The sequence below is a fragment of the Accipiter gentilis genome, chromosome Z (assembly GCF_929443795.1).
Source record: "Accipiter gentilis chromosome Z, bAccGen1.1, whole genome shotgun sequence".
In the NCBI taxonomy this organism is placed as follows: Eukaryota; Metazoa; Chordata; class Aves; order Accipitriformes; family Accipitridae; genus Astur; species Astur gentilis.
Genome location: NC_064919.1, coordinates 56,701,187 through 56,714,971, shown reverse-complemented (window position 1 = coordinate 56,714,971; position 13,785 = coordinate 56,701,187). Strand labels below are relative to the sequence as shown.

General features: G+C 40.9%; 1 protein-coding gene across 1 annotated transcript in view; it reads right to left on the bottom strand.

Annotated features, from left to right (window-relative positions):
* Window positions 1-13,785, bottom strand: part of GLDC (glycine decarboxylase) — a 50,019-nt gene that overhangs the window by 1,177 nt on the left and 35,057 nt on the right. Inside the window, exons 17-24 of the mRNA XM_049794741.1 lie at window positions 8,221-8,346; window positions 7,196-7,345; window positions 6,624-6,736; window positions 5,892-6,033; window positions 4,111-4,222; window positions 2,742-2,837; window positions 1,407-1,579; window positions 632-712 (exon numbers count right to left, since the gene is read on the bottom strand). Coding sequence (XP_049650698.1) covers window positions 632-712; window positions 1,407-1,579; window positions 2,742-2,837; window positions 4,111-4,222; window positions 5,892-6,033; window positions 6,624-6,736; window positions 7,196-7,345; window positions 8,221-8,346 — 993 coding nt within the window. The remainder of the gene's footprint in view (window positions 1-631; window positions 713-1,406; window positions 1,580-2,741; window positions 2,838-4,110; window positions 4,223-5,891; window positions 6,034-6,623; window positions 6,737-7,195; window positions 7,346-8,220; window positions 8,347-13,785) is intronic.

Below are 13,785 nucleotides of genomic sequence, written 5' to 3'. Positions count from 1 at the left end.
TATAAAACAAGGTGGCAAACTTCACAGGTGCATTTAAATTCTTCCTCTTTGAAACAGCATGAAGCAATAATAGATGCAATTCAGTTTTAGGTGAGAAAAGTTAGTTACACATATATTTAGCTGTTAAGGTTGTGGAAGCAATTTTATTGAGTGCTCTGAAGAAGTCTGATGTATCCAGCTCCAATTTGACTTTTAATTGTAGCAGACTCACATTGGCGTGGCTTGCCCCATGCTGGCCATGCATCTTGTCAAACCCTCATCTAAGTTCTTTGGAGCACAGCTTTGAACATCAGGATATGGGACTCTGTTTTGGGAGCCCCTGGTGCAGTATGTCAGAACTGAACGGGCTGTTTCCAATAGGAATATCCAATATTGAAGTGCTGAGATTTAGAAGACTGAGTTTGCACTTCATGTGTAGAGATATTTTTTTTTAAGATCTTTTCTCCTTGTCTTGAAAAACAAAACTAATGGAACTACTGTAGAGCTTACCCACATAAAAATTGAGCAACAGTAAAAATGGCTCTGAAGTTTTTATTCTTACCACATTTTTCATCTCCAACTGACCAGAAAACCACAGAGCAGAAAGCGCATTTATGTTTTACGACACCACTAGGATCCAATTATTACTCACCAGTGGGAATGCTGCCACTTCTCTGGAATAAGGACGATCCCACTTGGAAGAAGTGACACAGTTCAGAGTATGTGGTGACATCTACAAGCAAAAAGACACGTTTAGAACATGAAATCACTAAATTCAGTTGAACATACCAGTGCGAACCCTCTTTCAAGTTCATATTACTACATACAATTAACTGCTGTCTAGAGAGTCTTTTGAGAATACCATTCATCTGGGAAAAAAAGGCAGATTTAAAACAGAAAGCGACTTAGTATCTGGGTTTCTTTCGGTTTGCCTGGAGATACTACCCAAGGTTTGAACATGGTTCCAGTTTTTCACTAAATCCCCCCAGTATTTAAAAAGTTAATACAGCATTGCAAGAATTGAACAGATTTTGAGCCTATAGCAACTTTGTGCTCCAGTTGCTAAAATAATTCATTCAATCTTTATTTTACTGTTAGTTTTAAGGTCATTCCATTTCCCTTCTTAAACCAGATAAATAAGCATCTCCATTACTTTGAGATGGCCTCAAAAATTACAGATCATATGCTTGCATAAATAACTCTCTGCTCTCTCAGCAAAAGCCAGACTTCTGACTTGAAACAGTCAAAATTCAAATTTTGAAAAAGTTTAAGGTTTCTAAAAAAGTCAAATTTCAAGAAGTTCCTGTGTTCACTGTTGCACATAATTATTTTTAAGTACTGAAAGACCAGAAAGCAGGCTCACATAGTCTCAAGTAAGTCTCAAGGGTTAAGCTGATGTTGGTAACTTGCTCTACATGCCATCTTACCTTTAGTGGGTTAATTTGGGGGTCCATCCTGCCCTCCTCTATTTCAGCAATTTCCTGCCGAATACTGATCATTGCATCACAGAATCTGTCCAGCTCTGCCTTGTCTTCAGACTCTGTTGGTTCAATCATAAGTGTCCCTGCCACTGGCCAGGACATGGTTGGAGCATGAAAACCTGATAAAGAAGAAATCATCAGTCACTGACAATAGGTTATGAGTTAATATATGCATTAGCTAGCAATTGATTCACAAATGCAGCTCTTTCTATAATCTTTACAGGACTGAACTCACTGGTAGTGTTGGCAGCGTACTGTAGAGGTAAGAGACTTTTCAAGTACCTTGGTGTTTAACACTGAAGGGTAATGCCATTGCCTTATTTACAATACAGTTACACACTGATTTAATGAAACACTCTTAAAACCTGCTCTTTTTGCTTTGTTACTTTTCAGCCCAAAGTATATTGCTTCTTTCCCGGCTTATTTCTGTTCCTGCTGCTCACTTCAGTAGAAGTGTTTTGTCACTTTACCTTCTTATGACAGGCTGGATGGCAAAGTAAGACTTACAGATTTCTGCACTCATAAACAAGCTAGAAAGAAAAGGTGGTCTCTCATGATTCCCTTCCAGCACTACTGCTAATTACAGCCTTGTGACAATTGTATTTTGGCTACAGAGGATGGAACTTTACTAAATTTATCCATGTAACTCACCTCTGTACCTACTGAAAAGTCTACTTAAAGTGATGCATGCTATTTAAGGCCATAGCAGCCCACTTACTTAAAACAAGCAGGAAGGATGGGTTGGTTTGGTATCACAACTGGGCTCTGGATTATTTCACTGACCAGATATTACTGGTTAAAAGCACAGTTGCATAGGATCAAGCAGTTCAGTGGGTCATTTTGTCTGGCAGCCAGAGTAGCAACGATCAGGTTCTTCACAGCATGTGTGCAAAACTGCCTAAACTATCAGGATGGAAGCATTTAAATTCTATTATCCTACTTTGAAACTCTTTATTTTTTTTTTTTCTTTTTTTTTTTTCCTTGTTGTTGGAATCTTATTAACCTCTCGGCTCCAGCCTACTTGCTCCAACGGTTGAGTCATGTAGTTGCAAATTTGAAGGGGCAGTTTACAAAACTGGGGAGGTAGCAGCAGATTTGCATCTGCAACTCAACAGATGCAAATATCTCTCTAAGCCCTTAATGAACATCGTAAGACTTGAAACGGTTGTGACAGGTTCACCATCCATAAGCACAGGACTAGAATGTTTCTGGCTCCCTTTAGAAGAAATCTAGGAAATTCGTATTTACACTGCTATTTCCAAAAAAAGACATTTGACTTACCATAATCCTGAAGTCTCTTAGCAAGATCTACAGCTTCAATGTTTGCTGTTTTTTTGAAAGGTCTCGTATCCAAAATGAATTCATGGGCTACATAACCTGTAAACAAAAAAGTGTACCTTATGTTTACTTAATAGGAGAATAACACAATCTACCAAGCAGTCTATTCTGATTGGTTTTGTGGAGAACATGGCAAAAAAACAAATTAAAACATATCCACGTGCACAAAAACTCAAACCTGAGAAATTATCAGGTAAGAGATACACAACTCGGTATTTGAAGACTGGCCCTCTGAATCCCACGTCACATTAAGAAGAGTCGCCACTTCCAACATGAGAACTAGGAAAGGGTGGCCAAAGTAGCTCCTATAATTTACAAGTACTCTGAAAAATAACTGAATTTGTCAGTAGCCCAACACCATTTGGGTCTTAGGCTTGAATTAGCCATGTACAAGATAATCAGTTTCATGTTATGCCACAGAAAAGCTCCAATCTGGTGTTATAGAAGGGCTAAAGACACAAGTTATCTAAATTTATATCCATGATCTTGGAGAACCTTGTTCCGTTTCATTGCTGAATCCTTCAAAATTTGCAAATTCCATTCACTTCTGTGAGGAAATAATATATTTTCTTAAAATGCAACCTGCAGGTTTAGCCAGGATGTACTCCATTAAATTTAAGACATATCTGTTGAAGAGCATACCTATTGTACTCAAATGTTCTTTGGTGCTATTCAACTTAAGCAAAATAGCATTCTCCTATAGTTACTCTACTGTAACAGATAATTGTTTCACCTCTTATTCATTACTTCTGTCCGGCTGCAAGACTGAAGAGCCGCAGAAGGGAACTAGAACGTAGCTAAAATATTTTGCATTGCCAAGGGGATTCTCCCCCATCTCACAGGGGAGAATAAGGAGCAGAAATGAGAGACATTTGTTGTTTTTTTTTTTTCTTTTCAGAGAATGTGTGTAAGGGAAAGTACAGGTCCAAAAATTGCTTCGAGTTCTTAAATTGTTGTGCTTTTGGTTATTGGAAATTTGGAGGTCTCAACTTTGTTGCTACTCCTTTTTCTATTGTTCATTACTCTGCTACTAGACTTCAAGGAGAACAATCTGAATGCCAAGGTTGACTCCATCTTTTGTCATAATTTCATCTAATTACAAACAGGCATTTTTCTTCTAAGTATCTCAGTTTCATTGCAATACCTCCACAGAAGCAGTGTGGCAGGTTATTTCTCTCCTTGTGAACGACGCGAAGAGAAGTTTGAGATGCAGCTGTCATATAGCATTAAAAAAGAATCATATCGCAAGCCAACTTCTACACTAGGAAAAAAAAAGTCAGCTTTGTAGAAGAAAACATTGTCCAATACTTGCCTCTTGCTCCTCTGAAAAGGATTTTGTAGTGTTTCTCTAGCCTCTTTGCCATATAGTTTGCATTTAGTATAGCAATCTCAGAAGCATGTTTCAGACCCTTTGCTCCCATTGTCTGAAAGAGGAATAACATGAAGAAACAGATCTAAAAACACTCCCAAGCAAGCTAAGTGCGTTCATGTCCTGGCAAGCATGATAGACAACAGCACCTTAATGCATCTGTGTAGTTTTAAGGCAGTCACACTGCTATTACACCTTTCCACCCTACACTCACAGAAAAGCACTGGGATTACTTAAGAGCAACTTTGGTATACATAACTTATGAGACTGCTTACTGTGTAAGATTTTTTGCTTGAAGTCAACAAGTGAGCAACCCAAACTTTTGCTCAAACTGAGAAGCTCTGAAGTGAATAGAAAAAAAGTGAGCAGAACTCAAGAATGTCATCAGCACACTTGTAAGAGCTGCACATGCTGCCTGTCATCATCCTTAACCCCCAGGGAAAGCATCCAGAGAGCTGTCCAAGAATCTATGTATGCTGTCTGTACAGATTATCCCAGCAACTCAAACTCTGCTTGCCTGTATCATGTCACAGATGATACTGTCCATTAGCAGAGACCAGAGCCAAATGAACACAGATGCACTTACTTCTGTGTTAAAGCACAGCAAAAGGACAGTGCTGGAATTGAGCTGTGGTTGAATTTCTTAACGCTCCTCTTAGAAGTCAAGTTGGCAAAGGAGAAAGCCAAAACAGCCTTCAAAGTAGCCCCTTTAGATGGGACAGCGTAAACAGATGGCACTTTGCATTGCAAAGAAACAGTTTCCCTTAAAAATTTACTACAGTTTAAATATTCTGTGATAGGAACCAGCTTACAGTCACAAGTGATTTTTACCCACAGCTGAAAAGCCACCATGGAAGTTGTACCAGCTCATATTTGCTCATTTCAAATTCTTGAAGAGCTTGTTTCCCTGGGAGCGGAAGGTTCCATGGTTAGAGGATCAAACGGGCTACAGGCTACTCTGAGTAGATGCTGCCCTTACATTTGCCATTCCAAGTCTTTCTTTCACTGAAGGCTTTAAATGTTGTTCAGAGTCCCAGCACGCCCTCTTCTCAAACAGAATTTGAATCTACACTCATCTCTGTTAGCTGAATACTTCCATATATGTAACAAAATATTTGCAGGCTTATCACTAAATTGCAATGCATTAAAAATTACATAGATCATGATCCAGTTGCCGCATATGCAAAGCCAAAACTAAGTTCAGTTTTCAAATTAAGTAAAATCCCCTGGAATTCAAGTTCTTATTGAACAGATTTTGAAAAGTTAAATGTTACATACAGGTGAAGTATAACAATACTGCAGCATACAACCAAAAATATTCTTGGAATAATAATAATTACCAAGCAGCTTTTAAACATGAAAATTTAAATGTCAGAGACAGTGGAAGGGCAAGCTTGGTTGCAGCTTTCTGCCTTATGTCCACTTGTCTCAAGAATTATTACAGACAAGAGACAGAAGAATTAAGCAGGCTGAATAGATACAGCAGTTGTCCTGCCATCCTTCCCTATTGCAACGGATGGCAATAGGCTGTTCCATTGTCCTGCTGGAAAACAAGGAGGTTCAAAGGATGTAAATAACCTATGACTGTCCCATAGTCCTTTCAGTCTGTGCCAACATCTTGTGACAAGTTGCTCATAAACCTGTTCATGTGGTTCCAGTGGTCCTCAGACTTGTTGAAACAGAAACAGACCCTCAGCTGATAGTCCTTATAAAAGTCTACACACCTTGATATACACCCAGGAAATTGGCAATATAGCACTGGAACCCCAAGGTGCAGCACTGACAGTACCCAAAGGACATGCATCCTTATCCAGCTGTACTTTGATGACAGGGTGGGTAGGCAAGTAGGGTGCCAAATGTTTCTTCCTAAAACAAAAACATTGATTTTAGAACTTAAGTGTGTGTTCCTGTGTTACCATTTCTGGACAGTTTCAACCATAGCTTCTCTTCACCTTCCTTCTAAACACAGTCCTCCAGAAAGTCTGGAGAAAGTTTATTAATGTAACTGGTGATAATGGAGGATGACACTCAGTCTTCATTCTCTCATAAGATACTCATGCAGCTATCCAAATCAAAATTTTTTTTTTTAAAAGAATAAGATTATTTTCTTCTAAAGAAGTATGATTGCTTATAGAATAGATTCACGTAATTCATGTACCGCTTCTGCATTCTGGACTACATACAGTATCAGCCCTCAAAGTCCACAGGTCATCTCTGCATTTACTCAGAAAACAGACTGCTGAGCAAGGTCTACCATACACACTAAAGGGCCAACATGAAAGTCAGGGTTTGGGAATACATGTGGACCTCACCATTCATGAGATCAGCACATGACAAAAAAGGACAAAAGTTTACAAACAACAGTACACCTTCCCATTCATGGCTCTGTACTTAAGCCAACCATGATTCACTGAGAGATTTTTTTTTAAAGAAAAGGCTACTGAAGAGATACCCACACTCCAATTGGTCCCATTCCAGGTCCTCCTCCTCCATGGGGAATGCAAAAGGTTTTGTGAAGGTTTAAGTGAGAGACATCAGAGCCGTAATCTCCAGGACGACACAGGCCCACCTGTGAAGGGAATACTCTGTTTCAAAACATTCTTCATCTGCCATTTTAAGACCTATTACTTCATTTAAGAAAAATAAGTTGAAAAAGATGTTATATGTTTTCCATTTTTCTTTAATGTGATGCATCATAAGAAAGAATTGATGCAAACAATTTTTTTCTTTAGGAATTCTTACTCAAGTCTGTAAAGAATGTCTTTGACAAAGATCAGGCAGACTAAGCCAATTTCAGTGTACAACTCATACATCTTATAACACATTTCAGGCAAAACCAGATAAAAGATAATTATTTCCACCATCTAATTTTCATTACTGTTCTTGGAAACCTCACCTCTCCCCCCAAACACTGTGCCATCTTGTGAGGAAGCTGTGTTATGGTCTGAACTGAGTACTACTGTGCTATTTTTAGTCCAAGCAAACATACACTCCCAATTATAATAAATCTGCCTCCAAGATTTTGTACCTGGGCATTCATATTTGCTCCATCTAAGTAAACCTGGCCTCCATGTTTGTGAATCAGGTCACACACATCTCCAATCTCCTCTTCAAACACACCATTGGTGGAAGGGTATGTGATCATGATGGCTGCCAAATTCTCTTTGTGCTTGTCCACCTGGTGGCAGGGAGGGAGAAAGAAAAAAGGTCATTGGGGCTCCTAAAGCTTCTTAAGAGCAGATTTCTACAAAAATCTGTAGTTAAGGTCATCGAGTGTTTTACAGGTAAGAAGCAAGTCTATCAGCAGGTAGTCTAAGTCATTTACAGTCAGCAAAAGACACTGCGCTCTCCTTCAGCAATACTTACAGAAAAATAGTATTTTCTCAATAAATCAGAACTTTAAATCAGAGAAGAAGGCATGGTATTAAAAGATACATGTCCAATAGTCACTTCTGGGACCTTAAGACAAGTCAAGTGACACATCTGGCCTTCAAGGTAATGTGATCTAATGACCATCCCCCTGCTTTCAGCAATACAGTTCTATGATTACCATAAAAGCCTCCTGGAATATGTGTTTTTGGAAATGTGTCCTGCTAATCCCTTGGATTCCCAAGATTCACCTGCAGCCAGTCTACTCAAAAAAGTGAAAAAAGTTGCCTAGCAACACCTTCTCCAGCAGAGGTGGGCTTGAACTTCGCTAAGCAAAGGCTAAAGTGCAGTTTCAAATGCTTCACACTCATGAACATGCTTCATTCATTTCAAATACTAGATGTAGACCCAAAAGGTCTGCTATAAAAGACCCTACTGTGTAGAAAACCACTCTGAGCCACTCCTGCACCAAAGATCCTCAAATTAAAGGAAATCTCACAAGTGTCACATGGTAGTGCCTGAGTGAGCAAAAAAAGCAAGAATTACTTATCCTTTTCAAGCATGTATTCACTATTATTGCCCTATTTTCTCTCAAAGAAAAGTCTGATTCAGCTACCAACGCTATTACCTGTAGAGGAGAAGGAGTATTCCTGCCTTGAGAAGTAAAGATAATTAAATACTCGCCATTGCTTTTAAATGGGAGATATCAATGCTTCCATTTTTATCCACTTCAATTGGCTGAATCTTCATCCCCGCCATTTGTGCACTTGCTGGATTTGTACCATGAGCAGATTTAGGAATAAGGCAAACCTTAGAAGAAAAAAAGAAGCAGGGGCTAAAGTATAACTGGTTAAAAAGTCTTAAAGCATTATGGTCTATGCTCAGCTACAAATCATTACCAGACTTTTCAAAGGGGATCCTGAGGGAATGTTTACGGACAAATTTCCACTTGTACTGGAGGATGCAACTCAATTTTCTTTGAAGAAAAGCCATTCAAGTATCAGCATCTAAATACTCATTACGAAAATAAAGTTTCATTTGCTGCATAAATCATATTTAGGTCTGAAGTTCCAGAATATTATCTCAAGAGACTCACATTGAAAATCCTCTCCTCTCGCCCCTCTTTTTTTAAAGGCTAATTTTTTTTTACAGTAATCAGTCTCCATATGAACAATGACATGAAAGGAAAAACTATCTAATTCCAACTTCCCACTACATCTTCAGCAGACTTCCAAAGCATTTGCTTCTGTATTCCATTCAGAACAAAAATTTAGACTGAAATATTTTGGCTATAGCTAAGAAGTTTCAGACAGCTACTTACATGCTCGATACAGTTAATTTAGAAAGAAAAAAAATAAGTACTTTTACTTAAATAAATGAGGTTCTTGTTACTAATAGTTAGGAAAATGGAGCTCAGGATATTTCCAGACATTTGCTAGCAACTCCACCCCTTCTAAAGACAATAAATATACATTGTCTAAAAAAATCCTTTGCTTCTATTCAATGAGGATATTGAAACATTTGGCTATTATAATTCCCTTGGAAGGATAAAGTTAACTAGGTGTATTAAGTAAGTTACTTAAACTTAGCTGCATTAAATAACTAGCAGTAAGCTGCTTTGTTTTCATGAGAAACTGCTTGCTGGTCTCTACCTCATATTCCACAGAGATGCTGAGACAAATGTTAATACTTTAAAAGCTATTTCAAGGAACCAACCCAACTGTCTCAGCACCTGGATATTTCCTTTTCTTGCAGTGAACTGTCAATGTTTTACTGTGCAGCTGTGATGAAAGGAAACACAGGGTTTCCAGCCCCAGTGCTGGGAAGCACTGTGGCACATCTGTAGTCATTTTAGCTGCATAGCAGAAATATAAAGTGAGTCTAGATTGCCACCCAGTCTTGCTGAGTTGCATCTGCAGCTGCTGGGTACAGAAGTTATTGATCAGGCAAAAAAGCGGACAGATGTGAGCTGTCAGTTAAAGTAGATACTTTTTTTTCTATGAGACACCACCAAATCTGGATGCTGGGATTGACAGACTTCTGGTCTGGCTTAATCTGGCTATTCTTATATCACAAACATGCAACCATCTCTCCAAAATGAAACTTGCTACCACCAACTTTTCACATTTATGTATTTCAACCTATTTCACTTCCAATCAAACTTATACCTAAAACCTACGATTAGCACAGCCCTTCTTCCAGGCATCACAGCTTGTTCAGAAAGCACCTAAAGGAACAATATTACTTTCAGATTTTTCAGCTATAACTGCCTGCCATTAAGTAAAAATAAAGAATTCTCTTTAAAAGAAAATTAGAATTCAAAATTCTATTAAACATAATGTACTAGTAAGAACTGATTCCTCTTTGGCGTTAACTACAGTTGTATCACCTCTCAGGTTTACAAAAACTCTCTTTTGTCAGATTACAATGGTATAGCTGAGAAGTGACTCTTTGAGTTCAAAGTTTCAGGTAGTTAGTATAGAAGAGAATAGAAATCAAGCCTTTAGACTTGCATTACCTACTGAAGATGATCCTCAGTGAATCAAAACTGGTTAGCATTAATCAGCTACAGTTTTTGTCGCCCTTGTGAAGCTAGGTTACCTCCATATATCCTACAGAAATTTATTTGAAACAGTTTGAATGGACAAGAACTAGATGAACCTTGAGACTTTTAAGAGTAGCTACCAAGGCATACCAGAGGCTTGTCCGCTTCTTCTGTCAGGAGTGGCTATACTTGAACCAACTGACATTATAAGCAATATAAATTTTAGATAATCAGTTCCTGTTCCCCTTGTAACTGAAAAAGCTGGAGAGGGAGTGTCATACCACCTTGAAAAAGCAAAAAACTGTCATTGCCCATTTTCTTCTGAGGCATGGACATCTGGGCCTAGATCCATCTCACTGAAGATCTGAATCACTGTCTCACATTCATGATTAGCCTGTGTGATGGCTTAAATTGTTAGGTCTGCCCATTGATCACGAGCCCATCTGTAGGTTTTAGGTCTCTCCCTAAATCTCCTGATGTTTCATGGGCCCACTGAGCTATGAATAACTAATCCTTAAGTTCCCAGACCAGGTCTACCTGAGTCACTTCAATTCTGGCAGCCTGATCTACCTGCTCATTGTTCTGGTGTTCTTCAGTGGTGATGCCCTTGGGCTTGTGAGCATCTGTATGACATATCCCTTTGCAGTAATGCTTTCTACCTGGGCAGCAATGCCTTGCCAGAAGGCAGCAGTCCAGAAGGGTTTACTTCTGTGCTGCCAGTTGGTCTGTTTCAAGTGATGCACAGGGCATTTGCCACCATTCATGAGTCAGTATTAACATAAAGTGCTGGTGGCTTTTGTTGTTCAGCTGTCTTTAGGGCCAGCTTCTTCAGACTGGCTCAACTTGCCTTCTCCTTTGATGGCGCTGACTACCTGTTGTGTAGGACTCTGCACAGCAGCCTTCCACTTCCGATGGTTTCCTGCGATGCAACAGGGTCTGGTAAGCAGACCATAGTGCTTTTCATCTTCTGATAACTCATTATATGGTGGTACTTCTTTTGCATGAGTCGCCTCTTTGAGTGATGGTCTGAAATTTATGCCTTCTGATGAGTCCATGATCTTTTTCAGGATTCCTAGGCAGCTGGGGTTCCCCATCCAAGCCTGTTGCATGACCAATGCTACCCACTTTATGCAGTGTCCTTTGAACATCCAGTACAGCACAGGCAATCATGGTGCTTAAGAGGAGCTGTGCTTCTGTACCAACTTCTGAAGCAGCTCAGCCCCCCTCGTACACTACTAGTACCTCTTTTTCAGTCAGGGTGTAGTGGGCCTTGGATCTTCAATACAACCAGCTCCAAAACCCTAAAGGCTGACCTTGCATTGCTCCAGATGTTTTCTGTTTGAGGTTCCAGTTGAGGCTGTGCTCCCCAGCTGCAGTGTAGAGTATGTTTCTCACAGCTGGTCCCATCCAGATGGGCCCAAGGGCTACCGCATGAACTATCTCCTCTTTGATCTGTTCAAAGGCCTGTTGCTGCTCAGGGCCCCACTCAAAAAAGTTCTTTAGGATCACTCAATAGAGAGAGCTCACAAGCTGACTGTAACCTGCCATACACATGCATTCTCCAGTAATCCACAATGCCTAGACAAGTCTGTGTTCTCTTCTTGTTAGCTGGCAGGAACATAGATTTTATCTTATTGATTGCAGCCCCAGGGGTGTGACGTTCATCTTGCTTTTTTAGTCCCAAGAACTGGATGCCTTGTGCAGGTCCGTTTACCTTTCTTTGGTTTCACAGCAAAACCAGCTTTCCAAATGACCTGGATTATTCTTTTCCCCTTCTCAAATGTTTCCTCTGCTGTGTTGCCCCATACAATGATATCATCCATGTATTGCAAGTGTTCAGGGGCTTTACCCTGTTCCAGTGCAGTCCGTATCAGTCAAAGACATAGGTAGGTAGGGCTGTGCTCCAGCCCTGGGGCAGTCATTTCCAGGTGTATTGGACACCCCACCACATGCAAGCAAACTGTGGCTGGTGCTCTGCTACTAAAGGGATAAAGAAAAATGCTTTGGCAATATCATTTGTGCCATACTGCTTGGCCACCTTTGACTCCTATTCATATTGAGTTCTAGCTTGTCCCACACAGCAGCACCCAATGGTGGCATCACTTCGTTCAGGCCATGATAGTCCACTATGAACCTCCACCCCCTGTCAGATTTTTGCACAGGCCTTATGGGACTATTTAAGGGTTATTAAGTCTTGCTTATCACTCCTTGGCTCTCCAATAGATGAATCAACTTACAAATAGTAACCAGGGAGTCTTGGCTGGTGCGATACTACCACTGGTGCACTGTCACAGTAGCAACCAGCACCTGCTGTTCTTTGTCATGCAGCAACCCTACAATGGAGAGGCCAGGCAAGGTAGACAGCTATTTAGTCTTCTTTGTGTCTGCTGTGGCTACACCAAAGGCCCATCAGTACCTTCTTCAGTCCTTGAATACCCTCTCCTGAGACAGTCTATTCCAAGGATACATGGAGACTCCAGGCCATCACAACAGGTTGCTTCTGCCATTTGTGCCATGTTAGGCTCACCTCAGCCTCCAACACGGACGACTGTTGACATCCCCCTGTCACTCCACAAATGCAGATAGGTCCCGCCCCCTTCTACCCTGATAACATTATGGTACACTGTGTACCAGTATCCACCAAAGCCTTATACCCCTGTGGATCCAATCTGTGAGGCCACTGAATCCATACAGTCCATTAAACTTTGTTATCCCCTTCTTCACCTAGCCAGAGTTAAGGACCCTTTACTCCTGGTTGTAGTATTCACTCTGACTCCTGTGGCATCAGACCACAAGTCCCTTCACCAAACTCAGGAGGAGAGGCATTTTCAGCCCTTTTTCTGTGTCTGGGGGACTGCTGGTTGCTTTCCACTGTCTTGGCAGCAATTGGTGCAGCAGCCTTCTTGGTTGGTGCCTCTTAGCGGCTGTCTTCCCCTGCAGTTCAGGTATACGTGCTTCTTGCTTCGAGATGAGCACTATCCCTGTTCCTTGTGTCCTACCCCAGCCACGCAGGAAGAACCAGAGGGTGCTATATGGTGTGCGCTTGGGGCTCCCTTTCCCTCTGGCAGGGGGAGGCTGACTCCATAGGGTACCCTTGACAGCCAAGACACTTCCTGTGGGGATAAGAAGTGGAGGCATTATCTTTGAAACACCCTGGAACCGGCAAGACAGTCTCTCCACAGTTGGTATCTCAAGATGTGTCCAGTCTGTCATCACCAGTGAGTTGGCATATGACACTGATGCATCTTCCACAGACCTTCTTTACATGGCCCATGTGTACTGGACATCATGCAGATCTGTGGAGACCTGTTTGTTGTCCAGGTCACTGTAGACTGCCTCTGCCACTGCTAATTCTCTTACATACTGAACACCTTCCTCAGCAGGGGTTTAATTGCCTCAGTAATTGACAAGAACACCCTTGAGAGGACACCTCACACTCAACAGGAACCACCTCCAGAGGTTGCAGATTGTCAACTGTCTTCTGATTCCTTTGTTGATTCCCTGGTTCCTAAAAAGGGATCCCAGCTGTTGGGCTTCTCTGCCCTCAATTACTGGCTATCCCCTTCAACATCCCAGCATTTGAGCAACCAGGCAGCAATATGCTTGCGTGGCTGGCAGCTGTAATTTTTCTGCACATTTTGGAGCTTTGTCAGGGTTAGGGATGGGGTGGTTCTGCCTCTTAGATGACTTCTATCACTTCCTCA